The following is a 27,873-nucleotide window of genomic DNA, read 5'->3' as shown; positions in this document are numbered from 1 at the left end:
ATTCAGTGAGATCTTCAGAACACTTAACATCTGACTTCTTGCCGGGTGCAGTGGCGAATGCCTGTAATCCTAGCACTTTGGGAAGTTGAAGTGGATGGATGGCTTGGGCCCAGGAGTTTGAGACCAGCCTGGGCAACATAGTGACACCCCGATCCCTACAAAAATTTTTTTAAAAAATTAGCTGGGCATGGCTGGCACATAGCCTTCCTCAGCTATTCAGGAGGCTGAGGTGGGAGAATCGCCTGAGCACGGGAAGTCGAGGCTGCAGCGAGCTGTGGTCGAGCCATTGCACTCCACCTTGGACAACAGAGCAAGACCCTCTGTTAAAAACATCAACAACAATGACAACATAAAAAACTGACTTCTAGCCGGGCGCGGTGGCTCACGCCTGTATTCCTAGCACTTCAGGGGGCCAAGGAGGGCAGATCACTTGAGGCCAGAAGTTTGAAACTGTCTCTACTAAAAATACAAAAATTAGCTGGGCCTGCTGGCCCATGCCTGTAATTCCAGCTACTTGGGAGGCCGAGGCACGAGAATCACTTGAACTTGAGAGGTGGAGGTTGCAGTCAGCTGAGATCACACCACTGCACTGCAGCCTGCAGAACAGAGGAAGACTCCATCTCAAAAAAAAAAAAAAAAAAGAAAAAAAAATTACTTCTTGCCTGTAATCCCAGCCCTTTGGGAGGCTGAGGAGGAAGGATGCCTTGAGCCCAGGAGTTGGAGGCTGCAGTGGGCTATTATCAGCCCACTACAATCCAGCCTGAGTGACAGAAAAAAACATTGTCTCTAAAAATAACAGTAATAAAATTTAAAAGATGTGCCTCTGCCCTGTTCTGCTCATCTCTTTGAAGCTTGCCCTCATCCTTAGAAGGAAGCTGGGCTCCTCAGCTGCCCTACCCCACTCTGGCCTCGTCTCCTATCCCTATCCCAGCCCCTCCAGTCCCTTCGAAATATTTGCACTTCCAACATACTGGTCTTTCCTGGAGCGCCTCCCTCAACCCCCAACTTGCCTTCTTTTTAAACTCCTTCCCACCCTCCAAGGCCCAGCTCTGCCTCTCTTCCTCCAGGGTGCCATCTACACTGTCCCAAGCTGAGAAATGCCTTTGTGGACTGGAGTTCACAGATTTGGACAGGAAGATGGAAAACATGAGTGTTGAGATCAAGACTTACAAGATCCGCCTTGGCCGGGCACAGTGGCTCACGCCTGTAATCCAAACACTTTGAGAGGCTGAGGTGGGAGGATGGCCTGAGCCCAGGAGTTCAAGACTAGCCTGGGCAACATGGTGAATCCCATCTCTTAAAAAAAAAAAAAAAATTAGCCAGGCGGGGCGGTGTGTACCTGTAGTCCCAGCTACTCAGGAGGCTGAGGTGGGAGAATCACCTGAGCCCGAGAAGTAAAGCTGCAGTGAACTATGATTGAGTCACTGCACTCCAGCCTGGCCCACAGAGCAAAAGACCCTGTCTCAAAGAGTGAAAAAACAAAAACAGGCCGGGCATGGTGACTCACACCTGTAATCCCAGCGCTTTGGGAGGCTGAGGCAGGTGGATCACTTGAGGTCAGGAGTTCGAGACCAGCCTGACCAATGTGGTGAAACTCCGTCTCTATTAAAAATGCAAAAAAATTGGGTGCAGCACACCAACATGGCACATGTATACATATGTAACAAACCTGCACATGTATCCTAGAACTTAAAGTATAATTTTAAAAAATTAAATTAAATTAAAAAAATAAAAAAATACAAATACAAACATTAGCCGGGCATGGTAGCATGCACCTGTAGTGCCAGCTACTCAGGAGGCTGAGGCAGGAGAATCGCTTGAACCTGGGAAGTGGAGGTTGCAGTGAGCCGAGATCGCACCACCGTACTCTAGCCTGGGCAACAGAGCAAGACGCCATCTCAAAACACAAACAAACAAACTCACCTGCTTTCCAATCACTCTGCCAAGATCCAAAGCTAAGCTGATTGGCGCAGCTCAGCCAGAATGGGCAGGATACCTTGACTGACAATTTCAAAATCCCCTTCCATCACTCAGTGCCCCAGGGAGAGGTTTCTTCAGTAAAACCTAGTGCCTTACATTCCACCCTTTGCGCACACAGTCCTAGACGAGATGATGGGTGGGACTCCTTTTAAGGGCTAGGGAGACAGGACAAAGTATATAAGTGACAGAACCCAGAGAGGGCACTCGTTTATATGGTGGAGTATAGGGTGCCATCTGCACCCCAGACCCCAGCTAAAGTTTGTCCTATGTCATCTTCGCCACCCTCATCCCCAGTGAGGTGGGGGCTTTGGGGACCCAGTTTCCAGAACAGGGATATGGCATGATCAAAGTGTGTAAAAGCCCCTCTCCAGGCTCCCATGGCAGGGGACACTGGGCGCTGAGGGGAGGCAGTATCCCCTGGAATGATCACTCTGTGTGTGTGTGTGTGTAGGCGAAACCACCAGGACTCCAGGACAGCTTGGAGGTGGAGGTGAAGGGAAGAAGGTTCCGTGGGCGACTGGAAGCCCCCATTTCCCCCTCTGTGCTGTGGAAGCTTGTGGGGAATGAGACTTGGATGGGGTGAACTCGAAGCCTCTGCAGACTGTCCGAGTGTGGCTAGAGATTTTGCTCACCCAACCCCAGACTCAGGTCTTTCTTTTTTCTTTTTCTTTTCTTTCTTTTTATTTTATTTATTTATTTTATTTTATTTTATTTTATTTTATTTTATTTTTGAGACGGAGTCTCACTGTGTCGCCCAGGCTGGAGTGCAGTGGCCAGATCTCAGCTCACTGCAAACTCCACCTCCCGGGTTTACACCATTCTCCTGCCTCAGCTTCCTGAGTAGCTGGGACTACAGGTGCCCGCCACCTCCCCCGGCTAGTTTTTTGTATTTTTTTTAGTAGAGATGGGGTTTCACCAGGTTAGCCAGGATGTCTCGATCTCCTGACCTCGTGATCCGCCCATCTCGGCCTCCCAAAGTGCTGGGATTACAGGTTTGAGCCACTGCGCCCGGCCTATTTGTTTATTTTTATTTTGTTTTGCTTTTTTTTTTTTTTTTTCCTGAGATGGAGTCTCGCTCTGTCATGCAGGCTGGAGTGTAATGGTGTAATCTTGGCTCGCTGCAGCCTCCGCCTCCCAGGTTCAAGCAATTCTCCTGCCTCAGCCTCCCGAGTAGCTGGGACTACAGGTGCGTGCCACCATGCCCAGCTAATTTTTTGTATTTTTAGTAGAGATGGGGTTTCACTATGTTGGTAAGGCTGGTCTCGAACTCCTGACCTCAGGTAATCCACCCACCTTGGTCTCCCAAAGTGCTGGGATTACAGGCGTGAGCCACCGCTCCCGGCCTATTTTTTTTATTTTTATTATTCTTGCTTTTTTTTTTTTTTTTTTTTTTTTGAGACAAAAGTCTCACTCTGTTGCCCAGGCTGGAGTGCAGTGGCAGAATCTCGGCTCACTGCAGCTTCTGCCTCCCGGGTTCAAACGATTCTTGTGCTCCCCAAATAGCTCAGATTACAGGCGAGTGCCACCACACGCGGCTAATTTTTGTATTTTCAGTAGAGACGGGGTTTCACCATGTTGGCCAGGCTGGTTTCGAACTCCTGAGCTCATGTGATCCACCCACCTCAGCCTCCCAAAATGCTGAGATTACAGGCATGAGTCACCGTGCCTGGCCTATTTTTTTTATTTTTGAGGCAGGGTCTCACTCTACTGCCCAGGCTGCAGTGCAGTGGTGCAATCATAGCTCACTGCAGCCTTGACCTCCTGGGTGCAAGCGATCTTCCTACCTCAGCCTCCCAAGTAGCTGGGACTGCAGGTGCGCACCACCTTGCCCAGCTAGGCTGGAGTGCAGTGGCACGATCTCGGCTCACTGCAACGTCTGCCTCCCGAGTTCAAGTGATTCTCCTGACTCAGCCTCCACAGTACCTCACAGGCGTGAGCCACAACGCCTAGCTAATTTTTGTATTTTTAGTAGAGATGGGGTTTCACCATATGGGCCAGGATGGTCTCGATCTCCTGATCTTTCGATATGCCTGCCTCAGCCTCCCAAAGTACTGGGATTACAGGCGTGAGCCACTGTGCCCAGCCTGCCCAGTCAATTTTTATATTTTTTGTATAGTCTGAGTTTCCCCACGTTCCCCAGGCTGGTCTGGAACTCCTGGGATTAAGCGATCGTCCCATCTTGGCCTCCCAAAGTTCTTGGATTACAGGCATGAGCCACTGTACCCAGCCTCTTTTTTTTTTTTTTTTTCCTCACTGTGTTGCCAGGGCTGGAGTGCTGTGGCATGATCATGACTCACTGCAGCCTCAAACTCCTGGGCTCAAGCAAATCTTCCCACCTCAGGCTCTTAAGTAGCTGGGACTTACAGGCTTGAGCCACCACACTGGGCTAATTTAACTTTTTAAAAATTTATTTTATTTTATTTAGAGATGAGGGTCTTGCTGTGCTGCCCAGGCTGGTCTCAAAATTCTGGGCTCAAGCAGTCCTCCAGCCTTAGCCTCCCACGTAGCTGGGACTACAGGCACACACCAAGCCACTATCCCTGGCTGGACTCAGGTCTTCAACACTTCCCACCTGGTTCCTTCTGTCCCTTCCCCACTCAGGAGGGGTGAGCCACTGTCCCCATGACAGTGATCAATGGCTGTGGAGGTCCAGCTGAGCATACAGCCCCTGCCACCTCCAGCAGCGCCACTGCCACATGCACGGTGTTACACATAGAGGATGCAAACCCTTCACCCAGTTACCCACCCTTGTGTTCTGAGGACCTCCCCGACAATGACTCTGGCCTTCCTCCCACATGGGCTGAAGAACCGCCTACTCACTGGCACCCCAACCCCACACATCCGGACCAGGACCAGGGACTGAGCAGGAGGGAAAGAGTCAAAGCAGCAGGTACCCTGGAGGAAACTGAGGCATGGCCAGAGAGAAAGAACCTTCCCAGCCTTTGGATCTCACCCTCACGGTGACAAGAAGTCAGGCCAGTCCCTGATATCAGTGCCCACAGACAAAGCACCCAGTGTGAGGTCCATTAAATTATGGGTTGCTTTCTAAGACTGGGAGCCCCCAGGGCCACTGGTGAGACTGGTTCGGCTTCTCCATCCCAGAGAGACTGCACTTTTGCCCTCCACCACGAGGTGGCGTGCGATAGTGCGCTTAAGATTCAGCACTTGCCAAAAGTTAAAAAAATAAAATGTAAACTAGGCCCGGGGGCTCACGCCTGTAAACCCAGCACTTTGGGAGGCCGAAGCGGGCGGATCACCTGAAATCGGGAGTTCGAGACCAGCCTGATGAACACGGAGAACCTCGTCTCTACTAAAAATACAAAATTAGCGAGGCATGGTGGCCCATGCCTGTAATCCCAGCTACTCGGGAGGCTGAGGCAGGAGAATCACTTGAACCAGGGAGGCGGAAGTTGCGGTGAGCCAAGATCGCACCATTATACTCCAGCCTGGGCAACAAGAGGGAAACTCCGTCTCAAGGGGAAAAAAAAAAAAAAAAAAAAAAAAAAACATAATAAAATGTAAAAATGAAAAGGTAGTTACACGGGCCCCCCACACAGGAACCCACCCCCATAAAGATACTCAGACACTTGGTCATACCCAATATATGTCTACACTCAGGCAGACACACTCATCCACAGAAAGACAAACGGCAAAACCCAGGCACGAACACCAGAAGCCCTTTCCTTCTAGCGGTGAAATAAAGAACATCAGAACCCTGAAGCTGACATTTGGTCCTTGATCCAGCCATGCCTGAAGCTGACACTACAGCTAGTATTTTCTGTCACATGAGCCATAAACTTTCCTTTTTTTTGCTTGAACCTATTTTAGTTGATATTTTGTGGAGCACAGCCAGAGTCCTGGCTGATAGAGATGAATAAAGCACTTGCCAGGTGAAAAATATTGAGGCATTCTTTTTTGGTTTTGTTTTGTTTTTATTTTAAGATTGAGGCATTCCTGAAGGCATTGCAAGATGTAGGATATTTACAAAAGCCTGGAGGTATGACAGAGCATGGTGGGTGCAAGCTGTACTATTAGGTGCACCACAGTGCTAGCAGCAGATTTAAGTCAGGCAGAGGGGTCTGGATTCAGTCTGAGTACTTAGCCTACTTGGTACTTAGGAATACTAAGTACTTAGTCTACTAAGTAGGAGCCATTGAATGTTCTTGATGGGGGGGGGGGAGTTCTCTCAGAAATGTCCCTTAGGTGGGAATAAATGATTTCGCTGCAAACCTTTGAAATAAGTTTAGGTAAGAGAAGACTGAGCCTTCAGAGAGGAGGGCCACGCAGGCCTCCCAGACACAATCTTGACTTTGATCGCTCAGAACCAGCGTGTCTGAACTACAATTTCCGGCATGCAACGCGAGCGGCCTCCTCGTCCCTGGTGACTTGCCGGCTCAAAACACGCTGATTGGTTGCACGGGATGCTCGTCAGATCAGAGTCGGGCTCTAATTGGTCGAGTTCCCGTGGAGGGCCCGGAGCCCCAGGCCGGTGGGTCCGTGCACCGCGCTCCCGCAAGCGCCATGGTGAGCGAGCGTCTTGCGAAGTGGGGGGCTCTGCAGGGCCGGGGTCCAGCCGAGGGGGTCCAGGGAGACACTGAGGGAATGTGGTCTCTTCTTGGGGATTGGAGGCTCTGAGGGATTCGGGGGCACGCTGAAGGCCGTGTGTCCCTGTCTGGGGGCCCTGCTCTCACTGCAGGACCTCCGAAGGAGTCGACGGGGGTCGTACCCAGGGAGACTAGAAGCCCTTAAGCGTTCTGGGGATTCCGCTCTCTGGAGACCTTTTAGGGGTTTGGGGTCCTGCTATGAGGTCGTGGTCCCACAGAGGGGACTGCGGACCTCAGCACATTTGGAACCTTGTTAAGGCGGTGTGGGGGCCTGTTGGGGTCCACTCTGGGGACAGGGGTCCTGCAGGAGCGTGGGGGCCGCGCCGACGGGATCCATCAGGGGTCCCTTCTATATCGGGGTGTGTGCAACGGGCAGGGGAAGCCGTGGGAAGTGGACTCAGGAGGTCTGGGTGGCCTCAGGGCGGGCAAAGTTCTCAGAGTGGGAGACAGGACAGTTGGAACCTTCACGTCTCACTCAGCTCTGGGTTCAACCCACTGAGTATGTTCTTAAAACTTAGCCCAGCCCCAGGGGATCAGGCTGGTGCGGGTAGATGGGGGACTCCCACAACCCTGACGCGACTGGCCTGGGCAGAGAGAGGGACGTGGAACTGGAGAACTGGAGGGTCCCTGCCTGGGACCATCCCCGATGAGGGATGCTGGAGATGGCCCTGAAGGAAGGGCCCTGATGGCCGGGATTATTGAAAGTGGGACGTTGTCCCAGGCGCAGGTGCAGGACGCCGTAGGAGATGAGGGCGCGGGCTCCCGGGAATGAGATGGAGGGAAGTTGCATTGATTTTATCAGGGTTCTTGGGTTCAAGGATCGTAAATCCAGTAAAGGGAAAAGAAGGAACTGATGGAAGACTCAAGAAAATCCTTGGAGATGTCTGCGGAGCCCTGACCTTGAGATAGGAGGCTGGCTGGAGGGCAGGGCTATCAGAACATCCCAGGACAGACCTCTAGAAGCCTTAGGTGAAGAGATACACCCCTCCACCACCTTTTCCCTTAGGGGGTTTTGGGAGGTGGTGGGGTCATTGATGAAGAGCCCAAAGGTCCAGGAAGACCTCTGAGACTCCAGTGGTTGGGCGCAGCGAGGGCTGAGGAGAGAGCTGAGCCATGGGGAGGTGGAGGGGGGGTCTGTAGCTATGCCTGCAGGGTGCAGAACCGAGTTGGGGGCTGACTGTGAGACTGGTAAAGGCCTGAACCACCTGGAAGGGTATGGGATGATGGGTGAGTGTTGGGGTCTCTCAGGAGAGCCTGGAGGAGCCTACTGGTTGAGCTCAGCAGAGAGGTCTGGGCTGGAGGTGTTACTGTGCTAAGGTTGTGATGGGTTGGTGGATTGGGTGGTTAAAACCCTGGCAGGTCACAGGAGAGAGGTCCGAGAGAGAGAAGAAAAACAGACTGGTGAGTGGCAGGGCAGGTGGCTCACTGGCTTGCAGGGGCTCATGGGCTGGCACTCATGGTCCTTAAGTGCCAGCCAGCCAACCAGCCAGTGTGCACTAGGGTCCGGGGGAGGGTGAGCAATGAGGATGTAGAGATGAGAAAGATGGCGCCACCAACCTCATTACTGAAAAAAGATTTCTGGTCTCAGTTTATAAGTGACAGGCACAGAGAAAATGTCCTATTAGTCTGTTATTTTCTTTTTATTTTTTTATGATTATTATTTTGTTTTGAGACAGAGTCCCACTCTGTTGCTCAGGCTGGAGTGCAATGGCGCAATCTCGACTCACTGCAACCTCTGCCTCCCGGGTTCAAGCAATTCTCCTGCCTCAGCCTCCCGAGTAGCTGGGATTACAGGCATGTGCCACCATGCCGCTAATTTTTGTATTTTTAGTAGAGACAAGGTTTCACCATGTTGACCAGGTTGGTCTCAAACTCCTGACCTCAAGTGATCAGCCCGCCTCAGCCTCCCAAAGTGCTGGGATTACAGGCATGAGCCACCGTGCCTGGCCTCAGCAGTCGTTTCAAATTACCATGCTAGGCCCGGTATCCATCACATTAGGGTTTTTCTGAGTAAATTTAGCTTATTTATGCCTGATTAAAGGATTATTTTAATAATTAATTTTAGTATTAAACTTTATTTCATTTTGATTATGACACCAGAATACTAGTAGACAGCTCTCCTGAGCACATAATTTTACATAATTACGTAATTACTGGCAGCAAATGGGTATTTACTGCATTCAAGCAGGAAAACCCAGCTTCACCACAGACTGATTCTTCTAAAATGTTTAAAAATAAGTATATGAAAATGTGTTCTGAATTAAGAACTGGGTGAGAAAATTCCTAATTTAAAAAAAGAAAAGTCATAGCTGGGTGTGTTAGTGCATGACTGTGGTCCTAGCTACTCAGTAGGTTGAGGTGGAAGGATCACTTGATCCCAGGAGTTTGAGACCAGCCTGGGCAACATAGCAAGACCCCATCTCTAAAAATAAAAATAGGCCTGACACAGTGGCTCATGCCTGTAATCCCAACAGTTTGGGAAGCCAAGGCGGGAGGACTGCTTGAGCCTAGGTGTTCAAGACCAGCCTGGGCGACATGGAGAAACCCTATCTCTACAAAATAGTCAAAAATCAGCTGGGTGTGTTGGCGGGTGCCTGTAATCCCAGCTACTAGGGAGGCTGATGTGGGAGAATCACTTGAACCTGGGAAGTTGAGGCTGCAGTGAGCACCCCACCATGTCACTGCACTCCAGCCTGGGTGGCAGAGCAAGACCCTATTCTCCCCACCACCACTCCCCTGCCAAAACACACACACACACACACCACACACACACACACACACCACACACACACACAAATAAAAATAAATAAGCTCACCACACTCAGACATGTAGGTCTTCACATCAAAACAGGAGGTGGCCAGGAGCATAGATGCCCTTTCAAGGAGGTTAATTACAAAGGGAAGGAGAGGGAGGAGGGTGATGGAACCATCAGGGATCATTTAAGGTGGGAGACACTTAGGGGAAGGAGCTACCGGGGGAAGGAGAAAGCTAGAAGCTCAACCAGGACGCAGTGGCTCCCAAGGTGGGAGTGCAGAAGGCGGTGGGAGTTGCTTGCACTGAGTGTGGCGACCTCGTGGTTAGGGGCTGGAAGGTGGTGGTGAGGAATACAGGAGGCTACATAGGAAGCACCCATTTCCAGATGAGAAAAGTGAGACTCCAGGAAAGTAATATTATACCTGAATCCATAGTGGACGCAGGAGGCGAACCCCATGGTCTCCACTGCCCTACACTCCAGCTAGGTGGTGATGGGGGGGGGTGCTGCTGATCTCTGACGTGAGAGGGCAGGGCCAGGCCAGGTGAGTCCAGGCTCACCCCAGGACTCTCCCCTAAGAAGCTGCTAGAGCCTAAGAGGCTCGCCCTTCCCCCATCGGGCCTGGCTTCTCTATAAATAGCCTGGGTTCCTAGGGAGGGAGGGAGCTTGTGACCCTCTGGCAGGTGCTGCCAGTCACGTCCCCTCCCCCCAGGCGGTCCTCGGAGTGCAGCTGGTGGTGACCCTGCTCACTGCCACCCTCATGCACAGGCTGGCGCCGCACTGCTCCTTCGCGCGCTGGCTGCTCTGCAACGGCAGGTGAGTCGTGTCCCGGCGGTGGGAGGGGCCCCGCGGAACCACGCCCCCTTCTGGCTCCCTACGCTCCCCCTCACAAATTGCACGGCCTCGATCTTGGTTAGTGGGTGATGGGGGGAAAGACGTTGTTGAGGTGTAATTGAAGTACAACAAACTGTATATATTTGTTTTTTCTTTTTCTTTTTAGAGACAGGGTCTCATTGTTACCCAGCTTGTAGTGCAGTGGTCTGATCATAGCTCACTGCAACCTCAACCTTCTGGGCTCAGGTGGCCCTCCTGCCTGAACCTCCTGAGTAGCTGGGACTACAGGTGTGCACCACCGTGCGCAGACAATTTTTTTTTTTTTTTTTTTTTTTTTTTTTTTTTTTGAGACGGAGTCTCGCTGTGTCTCCCAGGCTGGAGTGCAGTGGCGTGATCTCGGCTCACTGCAAGCTCCGCCTCCCGGGTTCACGCCATTCTCCCGCCTCAGCCTCCCAAGTAGCTGAGACTACAGGCGCCCGCCACCACGCCCGGCTAGTTTTTTGTATTTTTAGTAGAGACGAGGTTTCACCATGTTAGCCAGGATGGTCTCGATCTCCTGACCTCGTGATCCACCCGCCTCGGCCTCCCAAAGTGCTGGGATTGGCCGGGCGCAGTGGCTCAAGCCTGTAATCCCAGCACTTTGGGAGGCCGAGGCGGGCAGATCACAAGGTCAGGAGATCGAGACCACAGTGAAACCCCGTCTCTACTAAAAATACAAAAAATTAGCCGGGCGCGGTGGCGGGCGCCTGTAGTCCCAGCTACTCAGGAGGCTGAGGCAGGAGAATGGCGGGAACCCGTGAGGCGGAGCTTGCAGTGAGCCGAGATCGCGCCACTGCACTGTAGCCTGGGCAACAGCATGAGACTCCGTCTCAAAAAAAAAAAAAAAAAAAAAAAGTGCTGGGATTACAGGCTTGAGCCACCGTGCCTGGCCACAATTTTTTAACTTTTAATAGAGATGGGGTCTTGCTAAGTTGCCCAGGCTGGTCTCAAACTCCTGGGCTCAAGCGATCCTACCACTTTGACCTCCTAAAGTGCTAGGATTACAGGCGTGAGCCCCTATGCCTGACACAAACTGTATATATTTGACGTATACAGTTGGACCTGTTTTGACAGATGTACACATGGGTGGAACCATCGCCACACTCCCCACGTCCCCCACTCTTCCTGCCTCCCTGTAACCCAGCCTTCCTTCCACCCCTGCACCTGCTAGAGCTCGCCTGCTCTGGTTTTTGTCCCTGTGTGGGTCTCTGATGCTTTCTGAGAATCTGGTGGTAACTGAATTCTCTCCTGAGAAAAATGTATGTGACAAAAACAAAGGCAAAAAAACGCGTCAGAGATGATGGCTCAGGCCCATAATCCCAACACTGGGGGAAGCCAAGGTGGGAGGATCACTTGACCCAGGAGTTTGAGACCAGCCTGGGCAACATGGCAAGACCGCGTCTCTACAAAAAATTTTAAAAATTAGCCGGGTATGGTGGCTCACGCCTGTGATCCCAGCTAATCAGGAGTCTGAGGCGGGAGGATCATTTGAGCCCAGAAGGTCGAGTCTGCCGTGAGCTGAGATGGCGCCACTGTACTCTAGCCTGGGCGACCGACCAAGGCCTTCTCTCAAAAACAAAAACAGAAAGCCAGGCGAGGTGGCTCACGCCTGTAATCCCAGCCCTTTGGGAGGCTGAGGCGGGTGTATCACTTGAGGTCAGGAGTTTGAGACCAGCCTGGCCAACATAGTGAAACCCTGTCCCTACTAAAAATACAAAAATTAGCTGGGCATCGTGGTGCATGCCGGTAGTCCCAGCTCCTCGGGAGGTTGAGGCAGGAGAATCACTTGAACCCGGGAAGTGGAGGTTGCAGTGAGCCAAGATCGTGCCACTGCACTCCAGGCTGGGCGACAGAGCAAGACTCTGTCTCAGAAAGAAAAGGAAAAAGAAGATAAAAGTTGCACACACCTGCTTCCCCAGGAGAGTTAGCCAGCAGATTCAGGGGTATCCAAGCCTCCTGAGCCCACTCAGCCTAGATCTGTTGGCCTCACGATTTCCCCAGAATTTCCCCATGCTGTACCCTCACCTACCTCCCAGTGTTCCCCTGAACTAGGCTACCCTCTAACTAGAATCCCTGGATTTGAGGTTCACTGCCTCAACCTGCCAGCCCCATATCTGAGCTTCCCTGACTGCCCGTCCTTGCTCTCAGTCTGTTCCGATACAAGCACCCGTCCGAGGAGGAGCTTCGGGCTCTGGCGGGGAAGCCGAGGCCCAGAGGCAGGAAAGAGCGGTGAGTGAACTGGGCCCCATCCCCAGCCTTGGGTGGGTGGCTCCTCCCCAGGGACGGCCTCACCCTTGCTCAGGGGGCTCTGGGCTAAGGGACACAGGACTGGCCTACCCACACTTCCAGACTCTGATCTGGGCACAGGTGAACTGGGAGACCCTAGTCCAAGGAGATGATCACTGTCAAGTTAGCATCTGTTTCCTAGCAGTTTGCTCTAGCCAGTCCTGTGGGTGGTGGTGGTGGGGGTCCTCACATCCCAGTGTGCAGAAGAGCCGAGGCTATAGGAAGTGATGGTCTCCAGGCCAACTGCTCTGAGCTCTGAGGGTGGCTGGCCCCAGTGGGATGTGTGCTTACCAGCCCCCTTGCTTGTCACCATCCTCCCAGGTGGGCCAATGGCCTTAGTGAGGAGAAGCCACTGTCTGTGCCCCGAGATGCCCCATTCCAGCTGGAGACCTGCCCCCTCACAACTGTGGATGCCCTGGGTAATAGCCCAGTCCCATCCCTAAACTCCACGCCCTCAGCCCTGAAGGTCCCCACACCCTCATGGGGGTGGGGAGGATTTGAAGGAGGAGTATGCTGTTGGGAGGGGAGCGGGCTGGGCCCCAGGGCTGAGCAGAGTGCCCCCCGCAGTCCTGCACTTCTTCCTGGAGTACCAGTGGTTCGTGGACTTTGCTGTGTACTCGGGTGGCGTGTACCTCTTCACAGAGGCCTACTACTATGTGCTGGGTCCAGCCAAGGAGACTAACATTGCCGTGTTCTGGTGCCTGCTCACAGTGGCCTTCTCCATGTATCCTTCCTCTCTGCTCCCTGCCAGAGGGGCAGATGGGAGCAGGACCCGAGCTACCCTGGCTCCCCTAAACTGGGGTGGCAGTTTTCACCTGCTGTGCCACAAACTTCCCCAAGCTTGGTGGCATGAAGCAGACATTTTATGTGCTCTGGTTCTGTGGGTGAACAGACTGGGTGGGGCTCAGCAAGTCGGTTAATCTCCACTCCACATGATCATGCCATTCAGTGGCAGTAGAAATGCCAGGAGGCAAGAGGGAATGCCTTGCCCAAAGTCACCCACCCCATCCCTTTTCTTTCTACCACATTCTCCTTGTGTAAGGAAATCACCAGGCCAGTCCACAATCAAGGCCAAGAAAGAGATGGCCCCTTGGCAAAATTTTAAAAAATGTATACTCCAGGCATGGTGGCTCACACTTGTAATCCCAGCACTTTGGGAGGCTGAGGCAGGCAGATCACCTGAGGTCTGGAGTTCGAGACCAGCCTGGCCAACATGGTGAAACCCCATCTCTACTAAAAGTACAAAAATTAGCCGGGCACAGTGGCTCATGCCTGTAATCCCAGCACTTTGGGAGGCCAAGGTGGGTGGATCACCTGAGGTCAGGAGTTCAAGACCAGCCTGACCAACATGGAGAAACCCCTTCTCTACTAAAAATACAAAAATTAGCCAGGCATGGTGGTGCATGCCTGTAATCCCAGTTACTTAGGAGCCTGAGGCAGGAGAATCGCTTGAACCCGGGAGGTAGAGGTTGCAGTTAGCCGAGATCATGCTATTGCACTCCAGCCTGGGTGACAAGAGTGAATTCCTTCCCCCCCCCCAAATTTTATATATACACACACACACACACATATGTATGTATGTATGTATGTATGTGTATGTATATGTGTATATGTATATATATTTGTTGTTGTTGAGATGGGATCTTGCTTTGTTGCCTAGGCTGGTCCTGACTGGCTTCAAGTGATTCTCCTGCTTTGGCCTCCCAAAGAGAGCAAACATATGACTTTAGGGACCCAAGTTTGAGGAAGCACAGAAAGAATGCCACTCCTGTGACTCTTGGAGAGGGAAACCTGTCTCAAAATCCACTGGTTCCCCAGATTCCCATGCTTTTTTTTTTTTTTTTTTTTTTTTTTTTGAGATGGAGTTTTGCTCTTGTTGCCCAGGCTGGAGTGCAGTGGCATGATTTAGGCACTACAACCTCCGTCTCCCGGGTTCAAGTGATTCTCCTGCCTCAGCCTCCCAAGTAGCTGGGATTACAGGCATGCACTACCGTGTCTGGCCCCAATGCTGCATTTTGAGGGCAGATTGGAGATGAAGCCCTTCTATATCTGATTGCTTTTCCAAGGGATGTGAAGTAGGTGAGGTGGGTGAAAGAGGCAGGATCACCCAGGGCGGGAGGCTGAACAGACATGGTGGCCTGATGAGGCCATCTCCCACTCAACAGGAACCCCCAGTTTACATCCTGATCTGGGATCCAGCACCCCAAACCCGAACTCCTCTAGGTCATCCCCAAGGCCTGTTTGTGCAGCAGTGCTTGTTCCCGGGAGTTCCCAGGTGGGGTGTGGTGAAATGGGCAGAGTGGGGCAGTGGCAACTGAGGCCTCCTTAGCTCTAGCCTCCAGCAAGATGTTCCTGACAGTGACACGGCTGTACTTCAGTGCCGAGGAGGGGGGTGAGCGCTCTGTCTGCCTCACCTTTGCCTTCCTCTTCCTGCTGCTGGCCATGCTGGTACAGGTGGTGCGGGAGGACACCCTCGAGCTGGGCCTGGAGCCTGGTAAGTGCAGCCCCCAACATGGGGGCGCCACAGCTGTCACTCCCTCATGTAATCTGACCAGCCTGGTTTCACTGGCTCAGTGTCCAGCATGAATAGGTAAAGGAGTGGGCTCCTGGGGTGAAGACAGCCCCCATTAGTGACTATCTCAACTCCTGAACCTCATTGGGCTTTGGGGAAGAGAGGACCTTCCCTTTCTCACTGTCTGTGATGGATACTCATGGCTATAGCTCTTCTTTCTTTTTCTTTTTTTTTTTTTTGAGATGGAGTCTCACTTTTGTCACCCAGGCAGGAGTTCAGTGGCATGATCTTAGCTCACTGCAACCTCTGCCTCCTGCATTCAAGTGATTCTCCTGCCTCAGCCTCCCAAGCTGGGATTATGGGTGCACACCACCAAGCCTGGCTAATTTTTTTATTTTTAGTAAAGATGGGGTTTCACCATGTTGGCCAGGCTGGTCTCAAACTCCTGACCTCAGGTGACCCACCCACCTCAGCCTCCCCAAGTGCTGGGATTACAGGTGTGGGCCACTGTGTGTGGCCTCTTTTTTTCTTTTTTTTTTTCTTTTTTTTTTTTTGAGACGGAGTCTCGCTCTGCCGCCCAGGCTGGAGTGCAGTGGCCGGATCTCAGCTCACTGCAAGCTCCGCCTCCCGGGTTCCCGCCATTCTCCTGCCTCAGCCTCCCGAGTAGCTGGGACCGCAGGCACCCGCCACCTCGCCCGGCTAGTTTTTTTGTATTTTTTAGTAGAGACGGGGTTTCACCGTGTTAGCCAGGATGGTCTCGATCTCCTGACCTCGTGATCCGCCCGTCTCGGCCTCCCAAAGTGCTGGGATTACAGGCGTGAGCCACCGCGCCCGGCTCTTTTTTTTCATTAAAAAAAAAAATTATTTATTTATTTATTTTTATTGAGACAGGGTCTCATTGTGTTGCCCAGGCTGGTCTCACACTCCTGAGCTCAAGCGATCTGCCCACCTCAGCCTCCCAAAGTGCTGGTATTACAGGTGTGAGCCACCATGCCTGGCCTCTTAAATGATCCTTTTAACATAGAATTTGTACCTCATCACTTCTCTGCCTGGCACCACACTCCCTGGGTCTTAGAAGACCATAATCCTCACCATGGCCCACATGACCCTGCTGACTGTTTGAGTTTTAACTTCTCCCATTCTCCCTGCCTTTCAGTTTTTAAAATTATATATGTTTGATATATACAAAGAAGATGTGTATGTCAATTATTATTTTTTTTTTTTTTGAGACGGAGTCTCGCTCTGTCGCCCAGGCTGGAGTGCAGTGGCCAGATCCCAGCTCACTGCAAGCTCCGCCTCCCGGGTTCCCACCATTCTCCTGCCTCAGCCTCCCGAGTAGCTGGGACCACAGGCGCCGCCACCTCGCCCGGCTAATTTTTTGTATTTTTAGTAGAGACGGGGTTTCGCCGTGTTAGCCAGGATGGTCTCGATCTCCTGACCTTGTGATCTGCCCGTCTCGGCCTCCCAAAGTGCTGGGATTACAGGCTTGAGCCACCGCGCCCGGCCCGTGTATGTCAATTATAAAGCAAAATAATAATATGAGTACCTGCAAACCTACCCCTCAAATAAGAAGTAGGTGGGGTAGTGACTGCACCAATCTCCCAGGGGGCAGTAAGGTTTAAATGAATCAGGATCCATAGATAGGGCTTGATTTTTGCCAACCTAGTCCTCATCATGTGGAATGATGCCCTCTGTGGCCTTAACATGCATTTCTCTGATTACCAGGGAAGTTGAGCACCTTTTCCTGTTTATTCATGATTCATGTCTCTTCTATGAAATTTCTGTGAAATGCCTGTTCACGTTGTTGCCCATTTTTGTATCTTTTTTCTCTTTGAATTTTTTTTCATTGTGGTAAAATAGACAAAACATAAAATTCACCATCTTAACCATTTTTAAATGTGCAGCTCAGTGGCATTAAGTATATTTAGATGGCCAAGCGTGGTGGCTCATGTCTATAATCCCAGCACTTTGGGAGGCTGAGGCAGGCAGATCACCTGAGGTTGGGAGTTCAAGACCAGCCTGCTCAACATGGAGAAACCCTAAATTTTGTCTCTACTAAAAATACAAAATTAGCCGGATGTGGTGACACACGCCTGTAATCCCAGCTACTTGGGAGGCTGAGGCAGGAGTATTGCTTGAACCTGGGAAGCGGAGGTTGTGGTGAGTCAAGATCGAGCCATGGCACTCCAGCCTGGGCAACAAGAGTAAAACTCCATCTCAAAAAAAAAAAAAGATAGGCCAGGCGTGGTGGCTCATGTGTGTAATCCCAGCACTTTGGGAGGCTGAGGCAGGCAGATCACAAGGTCAGGAGATCAAGACCATCCTGGCTAACATGGTGAAACCCCGTCTCTACTAAAAATACAAAAAATTAGCTGGGCGTAGTGGTGGGCACCTGTAGTCCCAGCTACTTGGGAGGCTGAGGCAGGAGAATGGTGTGAACCCAGGAGTCAGAGCTTGCAGTGAGATGAGATCACGCCACTGCACTCCAGCCTGGGAGACAGAGCGAGACTCTGTCTCAAAAAAAAAAAAAAAAAGTCTATTTAGATTATTGTGGAACCATCACCACCATCCATCTCCACAACTCTTTCCTCTTGCAAAACTGAAACTCCATCCCATTAAACACTAACTCCCTGTTCCTCCTTCTGCAGCCCCTGATACCCACCATTTTATGTCCTGTCTCTGTGAATGTGACCACTCTGGGTTCCTCATATAGGTGGCATCATACAGTTTTTGTCCTTTTGTGATGGGCTCATTTCAGTTAGCACAATGTCCTCAAATCATATCCATGTTGTAGCAGGTGTTAGATTTTTTTTCTTTTTTTGAGACAGGATCTCACTGTGTCATCTAGGCTGGAGTGCAGTGGTGCAATCACAACTCACTGCAGCCTTGACCTCCAGGGCTCAAGTGATCTCCCACCTCAGCCTTCCAAGTAGCTGGGACCACAGTCACGTGCCACCATGCCTGGCTAATTTTTACTTTTTTGTCTGTAGAGATGGGGTCTTGCTATGCTTCCCAGGCTGGTCTCAAACTCCTGGCCTTGAGCAATCCTCTCACCTCAGCCTCCCAAAGTGCTAGGATAACAGGCGTGAGCCACTGTGCCCAGCCAGAATTCCATTTTTAAGACTGAACAGTATTTCATTGTCTGGATGGAACACATTTTGTTTATTTGTCCACGGATGAACATTTGCTTGGGTTGTTTCCAACTTTTGGCTTTTTGACTAATACTGCTGTGAACCTGAGTGTACAAGTATCTCTTTGAGACTCCATTTTCAGTTTTGGAGGGGATATATCCAGAAGTGGAACTGCTGGATTATATGATAATTCTACTTTTAATTTTTTGAGGAACTGCCATACCGTTTTATACAGCAGCTGAACCATTTTATTTTATTTTTGAGACAGAGTCTCATTCTGTTGCCCAGGCTGGAGTGCGGTGGTGGCATGATCTCCACTCACTGCAACCTCCGCCTCCTGGATTCAAATGATTCTCATGCCTCAGGCTCCCGAGTAGCTGGGACTATAGGCTCCTACCACCACACCCAGCTAAAAATTTTTTTTTTTTTTTTTTTTTTTTTGGTCTTGAACTTTTGACCTTAGGCGATCTGCCCATCTTGGCCTCCCAAAGTGCTGGGATTACAGGTGTGAGTCACCGCACCCAGCCACACCCAGATAATTTTTGTATTTTTAATAGAGATGGATTTTGCCATGTTGCCCAGGCTGGTCTCAAACTCTTGAACTCAAGCAGTGTGCCAGCCTCGGCCTTCCAAAGTGCTGGGATTATAGGCATGCACCACTGTGCCTGGCCCATTTTATATATTATATTCCCAGCAGCAGTGCACAAGTGCACAATTTCTCCACTTCATTGCCAATACTTGTTTTCTTTTTCTTTTCACTTGACCACTATTTGCATTATTTTCCGTCTGCATACATGCATCACACTTTCTTTGCTGAGCCATTGAACGTAGTTGTAAGCGTCACCTCTAGTATCTTGATGAATGTTATTTGATTATTTTAGTTGATATTTGTCTTGAAAAATATCCTTCCCTAAAATCAGAAAGTCATTCTATATTTTATTCTAAAATATTTCGGCCAGGCGTGGTGGCTCATGCCTGTAATCCCAACACTTTGGGAGGCCGAGGCGGGTGGATTGCCTGAGGTCTGGAGTTCAAGACTAGCCTGGTCAACATGGTGAAACCCCATCTGTAGTAAAAATACAAAAAGCAGCTGGGCGAGGTGGCGTGCACCTGTAATAGCTACTCTGGAGGCTGAGGCAGGAGAATCGCTTGAACCCAGGAGGCGGAGGTTGCAGTAAGCCAAAATCGCGTCATTGCACTCTAGTCTGGGCGACAAGAGCAAGACTCCATCTTAAAAATAAATAAAATAAAATAAAATAAAATAAAATATTTCAACTTTTACATTTTATATAAGCTCCTAAACTCCTCACTGTCGCTGATGGACAGTGATATTAATTTTTGTGTTATGATGTAGGGGTCAAATTTGCTAAAGAATTTAACCTTGCTAAAGAATTATATTTTTAGGCCGGGCGTGGTGGCTCACGCCTGTAATCCCAGCACTTTGGGAGGCCGAGGCGGGTGGATCACAAGGTCAGGAGATCGAGACCATCCTAGCTAACACGGTGAAACCCCGTCTCTACTAAAAATGCAAAAAATTAGCCAGGTGTGGTGGTGGGCGCCTGTAGTCCCGGCTACTTGGGAGGCTGAGGCAGGAGAATGGTGTGAACCCGGGAGGCAGAGCTTGCAGTGAGCCGAGATCACGCCACTGTACTTCAGCCTGGGCGACTGAGCAAGACTCCGTCTCAAAAAAAAAAAAAAAAAAAAAAGAATTGTATTTTTATTGAATTCCAGGTTCTTTTTGGTTTTCTTTTGTCTTGTCTGATCTTTCCCTTTTGGTGTGACTAGGACCTCTGGATTTTAGAACAGTAGTGATGTACCTCCTTTTCTTGTTTCTAATTTCTCAGTTAGCTACTTGGCTCATAAATTTTCAGTCTTTTCTAAGTTTATAGCATATATAGCATTTAATGTTATACATATTTTATCAGGTCTCTCACTTTTGTTCACCTAATTTTTTTTTTTTTTTTTTTGCTTTTTGGAGGTTTTTTTTGAGATAGAGTTTTGCTCTTGTCACTCAGGCTGGAGTGCAATTGTGCAATCTCAGCTCACTGCAACCTCTGCCTCCTAGGTTCAAGTGATTCTCCTGCCTTAGCCTCCTGAGTAGCTGGGATTACAGGTGCACGCCACCACGCCTGGCTAATTTTTGTATTTTTAGTAGAGAAGAGGTTTCACCATGTTGGCCAGGCTGGTCTCAAACTCCTGACCTCAGGTGATCCACCTGCCTTGGCTTCCCAAAGTGCTGGGATTACAGGTGTGAGCCATCACGCCCGACAGTTCACCCAAGTTTTGGTTGATATTTTTTATTGTTCTGTTTGGGATGTTTTAACATTTCCCTTCTGATTTCTGTAGAGATGGGGTCTTGCTATGCTTTGACCTATGGATTATTATTTTTAAATTTTTCAGGCCGGGCGTGGTGGCTCAAGCCTGTAATCCCAGCACTTTGGGAGGCCGAGACGGGCGGATCACGAGGTCAGGAGATCGAGACCATCCTGGCTAACACAATGAAACCCCGTCTCCACTAAAAATACAAAAAAATTAGCCGGGCGTGGTGGCGGCGCCTGTAGTCCCAGCTACTAGGGAGGCTGAGGCAGGAGAATGGCGGGAACCCGGGAGGCGGAGCTTGCAGTGAGCCGAGATCACGCCACTGCACTCCAGCCTGGGCGACAGAGCGAGACTCCGCCTCAAAAAAAAAAAAAAAAAAAAAAAAAAAAAAAAAAATTTCAAACATAGACCTTTAAAAAATACATATTTATTTCTAGCTCAATTGCACAGATGGTCTATTTGAAATAATTTATTTAAAATTTGGTAAGGTTTGCCCTATGGCCTGGAACGTGATCAGATTTTGTGACTGTTCCATGTTTTCTTGACATATTCTGTTGTTGTGTTGCCTTTTTTCACGTGTTGTAATTGAAGGACATATTCTCTGGCTCTATGAGTTTAATAAATTCAAATCTCCATCTTGCCTAACCTTTTGTCTGTGACATATCAGTCAGCAGAAGTCAGTCTCCCTCTGGGACAACAGAGCTCTCAATTTCCTTATCAATTCTGTCAGTGTTTTCTTTATATATTTTATAGCCTATTCACAAGGTGTTCACAGATTTAGAACTGCTACATTTTCCTGGTGAATCAGCCATTTTATCATGATGTATGGACCCCTTCTATCTTCTAATACTACTTCTTTTTTACTTCTCTTTTTTTTTTTCGAGATGGAGTTTTGCTCTTGTTGCCCAGGCTGGAGTGCAATGGCGCAACCTCTGCCTCCTGGGTTCAAGTGGTTCTCCTGCCTCAGCCTCCCAAGTAGCTGGTATTACCTGCCACTATGCCCAGCTAATTTTTGTATTTTTAGTAGAGCCAGGGTTTCACCATGTTGGCCAAACTGGTCTTGAACTCCTGACCTTGTGATCCACCTGCCTCGGCCTCCCAAAGTGCTAGAGTTACAGGTGTGAGCCACCACGCCCGGCCTATTCTAATACTACTTCTTAGTCCAGTTTGGCTGGTAGTAGTGTAGCCTTTCTAGCTTTCTTTCTTTTTTTTTTTTTTTTTTTTTGAGACGGAGTCTCGCTCTGTCGCCCAGGCTGGAGTGCAGTGGCCGGATCTCAGCTTACTGCAAGCTCCCCCTCCCAGGTTTATGCCATTCTCCTGCCTCAGCCTCCCGAGTAGCTGGGACTACAGGCGCCCGCCACCTCGCCCGGCTAGTTTTTTGTATTTTTTAGTAGAGATGGGGTTTCACCGTGCTAGCCAGGATGGTCTCGATCTCCTGACCTCGTGATCCGCCCGTCTCGGCCTCCCAAAGTGCTGGGATTACAGGCGTGAGCCACCGCGCCCGGCCGCTTGCTTTCTTTTGATTAGTATTTGCTGTATCTTTTTAACATCCCTTTACTTTCAATCTTCCAGTGACTTTATGTCAAGGTATGTCATCCTTTAAAAAAACATGTAGCTGGATATTTTCAATGTAGTCTGATAGTCTTTGTCATGTAACTTTAAAGTTTAGTCTACTTACATTTATTGTGATAACTGACATTTGACTTTGTTTCTACCATCTTACTTTTTTGCTTTCTATTTGTTCCTTTTCTGTTGTTGCAGTTGACATTAGCTGTCAGCCTAATTGTTGTTCCTTTATAGGTGAAATGTCTTAACTCCCCGGCTGCTTTGTGTTTTTTTGTATTTGGTGTTCTGCAGTTTCACTCCATTGTGTCTAGGTATGGATTTCTTTTTATTTACATGGTTTGATATACTTTGTGTGTGTCTTTCATTCTGCAAACTTCTCAACTATTCTCTTCCAGTAATTCCTTTTATTCTTCATTCCTTCTCTTCCCTACCTCTGGGGCTCTGATTTGATTTGCATTGGACTTTCTGTTCTGTCTTCCTTATTCTCTTAGCCTCTCTCTTCGTATTTCTCACCTACTTTTCTGAGTTGGAATCTGAGTGATTTCTTCAGATCTGTCTTCCAGTTCATCAGTTCCTCCTTTGGCTGTTCCTAATGTGCTGTTTAACAATCTATTATTTCAACACTTACATTTTCCCTTTAGAAGAGTTTAATTTGGTTCCTTTGCAATTCTACCCAGTCATCTGAAGGTAGTCTCATGTCACCTGTTCTGTGATTACAGCTTTCATTTCCTTAGTCATCTGACACATAATTGACAGCACCAAGTTCTGAAGTCTTTGAGGCCTAAACTTGACTGTTGTTTTTCTGTTAACTCTCCTTTATGGTGATTTGTTTCCTTATGCATTTGTTGATTTTGCCTGTGAGCTCATATGAATTTTCTCCTTTTTTTTTTTTTTTTTTTTTTTTGACAAAGTTTCACTCTGTGCTGGAGTGCAATGGCATGATCTCAGCTCACTGCAACCTCCACATCCTGGGCCCAACCCATCCTCCCACCTCAGCCTTCAGAGTAGTTGGGACTACAGGCGTGCACCACCACTCCTGGTTTTGTATTTTTTGTAGAGATGGGGGTTTTGCCATGTTGCCTAGGCTGGTCTCGAACTTGTGAGCTCAAATGATCCACCCGCCTTGGCCTCCCAAAGTGCTGAGTTACAGGTGCGAGCCACTGCACAATCTTGGGTCCTGAACTGAGGATTCCTTCCTCCAGGAGGACTTTGGTTTTCTCCCGCAGGAGTCCTTCATCCCCCTCCAGATTCCTTCTATAACCTAGGGAGCTCAGGCTCAACAGATACCCCTGAATGTTCCCAGCCCAATCAGGAGTATCTGCCTGGTACATTCTGTTTCTTTTTCTTTGAGACTGAGTTTCACTCTTATCCCCCAGGCTAGAGTGCAATGGTGCGGTCTAGGCTCACCGCAACCTCCGCCCCCCAGGTTCAAGCGATTCTCCTGCCTCAAGTAGCTGGGATTACAGGCACCTGCCACCACGCCCAGCTAATTTTTGTATTTTAAGTAGAGACAGGATTTCACTATGTTGGCCAGGCTTGTCTCAAACTCCTGATCACAGGTGATCCGCCTGCCTCGGCCTCTCAAAGTGCTGAAGGCGTGAGCCAACACACTGACCTTGTTTCTTGTAAAGAGTGCTGTGTAACTAGAGCACAAAGTTGTCCTTATGCCTGGCACAGGGCCTGGTGCATTCCTACTTGGGGAGCAAATGGATGCTTGAGGGATGGGGGATTAGGGAACAGAGTGGCCTCAGAGACCCTAGGAATTCACTCTATTCGGTCCTCTTCTTATCGTCCCCAGGCCTGGCCAGCATGACCCAGAACTTGGAGCCACTTCTGAAGAAGCAGGACTGGGACTGGGTGTGAGTCCTGGGAATGGGGGAGGGGAGCAAGGGCAGGATGGGACCCTCCCAGGGTCCCCCAGGCAAGCTTGTGACCTGGTGTTCTCCTAGGCTCCCTGTGGCCAAGCTGGCTATCCGTGTGGGGCTGGCGGTGGTGGGCTCTGTGCTGGGTGCCTTCCTCACCTTCCCAGGCCTACGGCTGGCCCAGACCCACCGGGACGCGCTGACCATGTCGGAGGACCGGCCCATGCTGCAGTTACGTGGGTCGCTTGGTGGGTGGGGGGATTAGGGGCCCTAAGGGAGGGGCTGGGGAAGAGGGGGTGCCCAGGCCTCACTCTCTCCTGCTGTCACCCCCTAGGTTCCTCCTGCACACCAGCTTCCTGTCTCCCCTGTTCATCCTGTGGCTCTGGACAAAGCCCATTGCACGGGACTTCCTGCACCAGCCGCCGTTTGGGGAAAGGCCCTTCTCCCTGTGCGTATCGGGTGGGGCTCCCCTGGGTGCTCCAACCTCTGAGACTCAGGGAGGAACCTGGGGAAGATCCTGGGGGGTGAGGGGCGGCCTTCCTAGCCCCTTACCCCGCCCCGATCCGCACAGGCTGTCCGACTCTGCCTTCGACTCCGGGCGCCTTTGGCTGCTGGTAGTGCTGTGCCTGCTGCGGCTTGCGGTGACCCGGCCCCACCTGCAGGCCTACCTGTGCCTGGCCAAGGCCCGCGTGGAGCAGCTGCGAAGGGAGGCTGGCCGCATCGAAGCCCGTGAAATCCAGCGGAGGGTATGGACGCCCCGATGACCTAGGCCAGAGGGAACTTGGGGCTGAGGGCAGGGTTCCTAGTCCTTTGGGCGTGGAGTCCTCCCAAACCCAGAAGGCTTCCTGCTGTAGCCACCCCTGTTACCTGCCCACAGGTGGTCCGGGTCTACTGCTACGTGACCGTGGTGAGCTTGCAGTACCTGACGCCGCTCATCCTCACCCTCAACTGCACACTCCTGCTCAAGACGCTGGGTGAGATGCTGCCGTGTGGAGGTGGAGGAGGGCGGGGCTGGAAGATAAAACACAGTGAAGTTGGAGTCTTGGGGAGGCCGGGGGAGGAGGCGGGGCCTGGGCAGGGGGTGGGGACTGTGGTGAGGCAGGTTCTGAGCAGGAGGTGGAGTTTGGGATGGGGTTTGCCTTAGGAGGTGGAGCCTGAGGAGGGTTGGCTCTTGGCAGGAGGTGGGGCCTGGGAAGGGGGCGGGGACTGTGGTGGGGCAGGTTATGAGCAGGAGGTGGAGTTTGGGATGGGGTGTGCCTTAGGAGGTGGAGCCTGGGGAGGGGTCGGGTCTTGGCAGGAGGTGGGGCCTGGGTAGGGGGAAGGGCATGTAGTGAGGCAGGAACTGAGCAGGAGGTGGGGCCAGGGATAAGGCTTGCCTTGGACAGGTGGCGGCGCCTGAGGGGGTGGAGACCCGGCAGGAGGTGGAGTCTGAGACAGGGGTGGGAGTGTCTGGAGGAATGGGCCCGGCACCTCATGCCAGCCCTGCCCCTCACCCCCTCCCCCATTTCTCCACTCATACCTCGCTTCATCCTCTTCTCCTAGGAGGCTATTCCTGGGGCCTGGGCCCAGCCCCTCTACTATCCCCCAACCCATCCTCAGACAGTGCTGCCTCCATCGGCTTTGGGGAGGACGAGGTCCAGCAGACTGCAGCGCGGATCGCCGGGGCCCTGGGTGGCCTGCTCACGCCCCTCTTCCTCCGCGGCATCCTGGCCTACCTCATCTGGTGGACGGCGGCCTGCCAGCTGCTCTGCAGCCTCTTCGGCCTCTACTTCCACCAGCACTTGGCAGGCTCCTAGCTGCCTGCAGATCCTCCTGTGGCGCTGAGGTCTTGTCCTGGGTCAGCAGGACACTAGCCTGCCCCCTCTGTGTGTGCCCTCGTGTCCCCAGCAGCAAGGTGGGGCCGGACTCCCTGCTGTTCCCTTCACCGCAGTGCCTGAGCCGCGGCCCCCCTTGGACGCCGAGTTTCTGCCTCAGAACTGTCTCTCTTGGGCCCAGCAGCATGAGGGTCCCGAGGCCATTGTCTCCGAAGCATGTGTGTCAGGTTTGAGTGGTGGGGGTGATGCTGGCTGCTCTTCTGAACAAATAAAGGAGCACGCCGATTTTTACAAACAGGGTGTGAGTGGTTTGGAACTTGGGCGTGTGCAGGGTGGTAGCTGCCTTGCACATCCCTGTGGCACCTGCCCGGGTGCAGGGTGCGGGCTGCGCAGGAGGGAGAAAGGATCAGGACTGAGAGGGGAGCAAAGGTCTGGGAGGAGAAGGGAAAGCAAGGAGGAGGCCAGGCACTGCAGCTCGCGCCTGCAATCTCAAATCCCAGCACTTTGGGAGGCCAAAGCGGGCAGATCACTTGAGGCCAGCAGTTCGAGAACAGCCTGGTCAACGCATGGTGAAACCCCATCTCTACTAAAAATACAAAAAGTAGGCATGGTGGCGCATACCTATAGTTCCAGCTACTGAGAATAATGATCCTGAAGAGTCGCTTGAACCTGAGAGGTGGAAGCTGCAGTGAGCCAAGATCGCGTCACACTCCAGCCTGCGTGACAGAGTAAAACTCTGTCTCAAAAAAAAAGAAAAGGAGGAAAAAGAGAAGAAATACAAGTGTCCCAGGAAAAGTCCAAAAGCAGGATGGAAGAGACCAGAAATCAGAGGAAGGTGGAGTCCCAGCTGAGAGTGCAGGTGGCCTGGGACGGGCAGGCAGGTGAGAGAAATGCCTCATGAGGGAGTGCCAGGAGAAGGTTAGACGGGCAGGGAAACCTCAGGGGAAAACCTGTTTGAATAAATGGGAGGGCGGGGAGCCCACGGTGATGCCAGCATCTGCCACAGGTATGCAGGTGACTTTGTATAGAGGTCACACACAGGGAGGGGCATATTGAGGTCTTTGTGACCCAGGGAAGGGACATGGGGCCTTCGTGGACTCTGAAGTTGTCCTGTAGCTGTGACTCCGGGGTGTGTGCACATGTGTGTTACAATGTAAGGTGCAGGCTGGGTGCCGTGGCTCACGCCTGTAACCCAGCACTTTGAGAGGCTGAGGCGGGCCAATCACCTGAGGTCAGGAGTTCAAGACCAGCCTGGCCAACATGGTGAAACCCTGTCTCTACTAAAAATACCAAAAAAATTAGCCAGGCATGGCGGCACACACTTTGTAATCCCAGCTACTCGAGAGGGTGAGACAGGAGAATCGCATGAACCTGGGAAGCGGAGGTTGCAGTGAGCCAAGATCATGCCACTGCACTCCAGTCTGGGTGACGAAGTGAGACTCCGTCTCAAAACAAAAACAATGTAAGGTGCATATGTAACCTTTTTGTATAAGTAAGATGTATACAGACAGTTCCCTGACTTAGAAGGGTTTAAGATTTTTCTTTTTTAAAAATTTCATCGGGCTGGGTATGCTGGCTCACACCTGTAATCCCAGCACTTTGAGAGGCCGAGGCAGGAGGATCGCTTGAGCCCAGGAAGTTTGAGACCAGCCTGGGCAACATACCACGACCTCCTCTCTACTAAAGATTAAAAAAAAATTAGCTAGACATGGTGGTGTACACCTGTAGTCCCAGCTACGTGGGAGGCTGAGGCAGAAGGATCTCTTGAGCCCGGGAGTTTGAAGCTGCAGTGAGCCGTGATCACGCCACTGCACTCCAGCCTCGATGACAGAGTGAGACCCTGTCTCAAGAAAAGCCACAGAAAGAGCTGACACGCAGTGGCTCCCAGAACAGGCATCAGGAGATGCCCTTTGAGTGATGTTTGACTTCTGAAATTTGTACTTCTGTTATGTGGATAAAAATGAAAAATATATTAAAAATAAGGATTCAGGCTGGGCGTGGTGGCTTATCCCTGTAATCCCAGCACATTGGGAGGCCGAGGCGGGAGGATGGCTTGAGGCCAGGAGTTCAAGACCAGCCTGGGCGACACAGGGAGACCCTGTCTCTCCAAAAAATAAATTAGCTGGGCATGGTGGCATGCACCTGTGGTTCCAGCTACTTGGAAGGCTGAGGC

General features: G+C 51.0%; 1 protein-coding gene across 38 annotated transcripts; it reads left to right on the top strand.

Annotated features, from left to right (window-relative positions):
• Positions 1–6,386: 6,386 nt before the first annotated feature.
• On the top strand, positions 6,387–25,995 carry TMEM161A (transmembrane protein 161A). Of its 38 annotated transcripts, none has more exons than XM_065535309.1 (13): positions 6,445–6,504; positions 7,403–7,553; positions 10,050–10,153; positions 12,359–12,439; positions 12,818–12,915; positions 13,064–13,220; positions 14,839–14,990; positions 23,823–23,883; positions 23,974–24,117; positions 24,221–24,334; positions 24,458–24,632; positions 24,764–24,860; positions 25,429–25,995. In XM_065535309.1, exons 3-13 carry the CDS (start codon positions 10,098–10,100, stop codon positions 25,680–25,682), a joined length of 1,389 nt encoding a protein of 462 aa, XP_065391381.1. In that variant the 5' UTR covers positions 6,445–6,504; positions 7,403–7,553; positions 10,050–10,097; the 3' UTR covers positions 25,683–25,995. The 38 variants fall into 38 exon arrangements, with proteins under 38 accessions (XP_065391377.1, XP_065391375.1, XP_065391376.1 ...); XM_074026478.1 differs by having other exon boundaries at positions 10,021–10,153; XM_045379440.2 differs by having other exon boundaries at positions 7,387–7,553.
• The last annotated feature ends 1,878 nt before the right edge of the window (positions 25,996–27,873 follow it).

The sequence above is a fragment of the Macaca fascicularis genome, chromosome 19 (genome assembly GCF_037993035.2).
Source record: "Macaca fascicularis isolate 582-1 chromosome 19, T2T-MFA8v1.1".
Classification (NCBI taxonomy): Eukaryota; Metazoa; Chordata; class Mammalia; order Primates; family Cercopithecidae; genus Macaca; species Macaca fascicularis.
The sequence above is the reverse complement of the archived record's forward strand: the minus strand, read 5'-3'. Positions and strand labels throughout refer to the sequence as shown.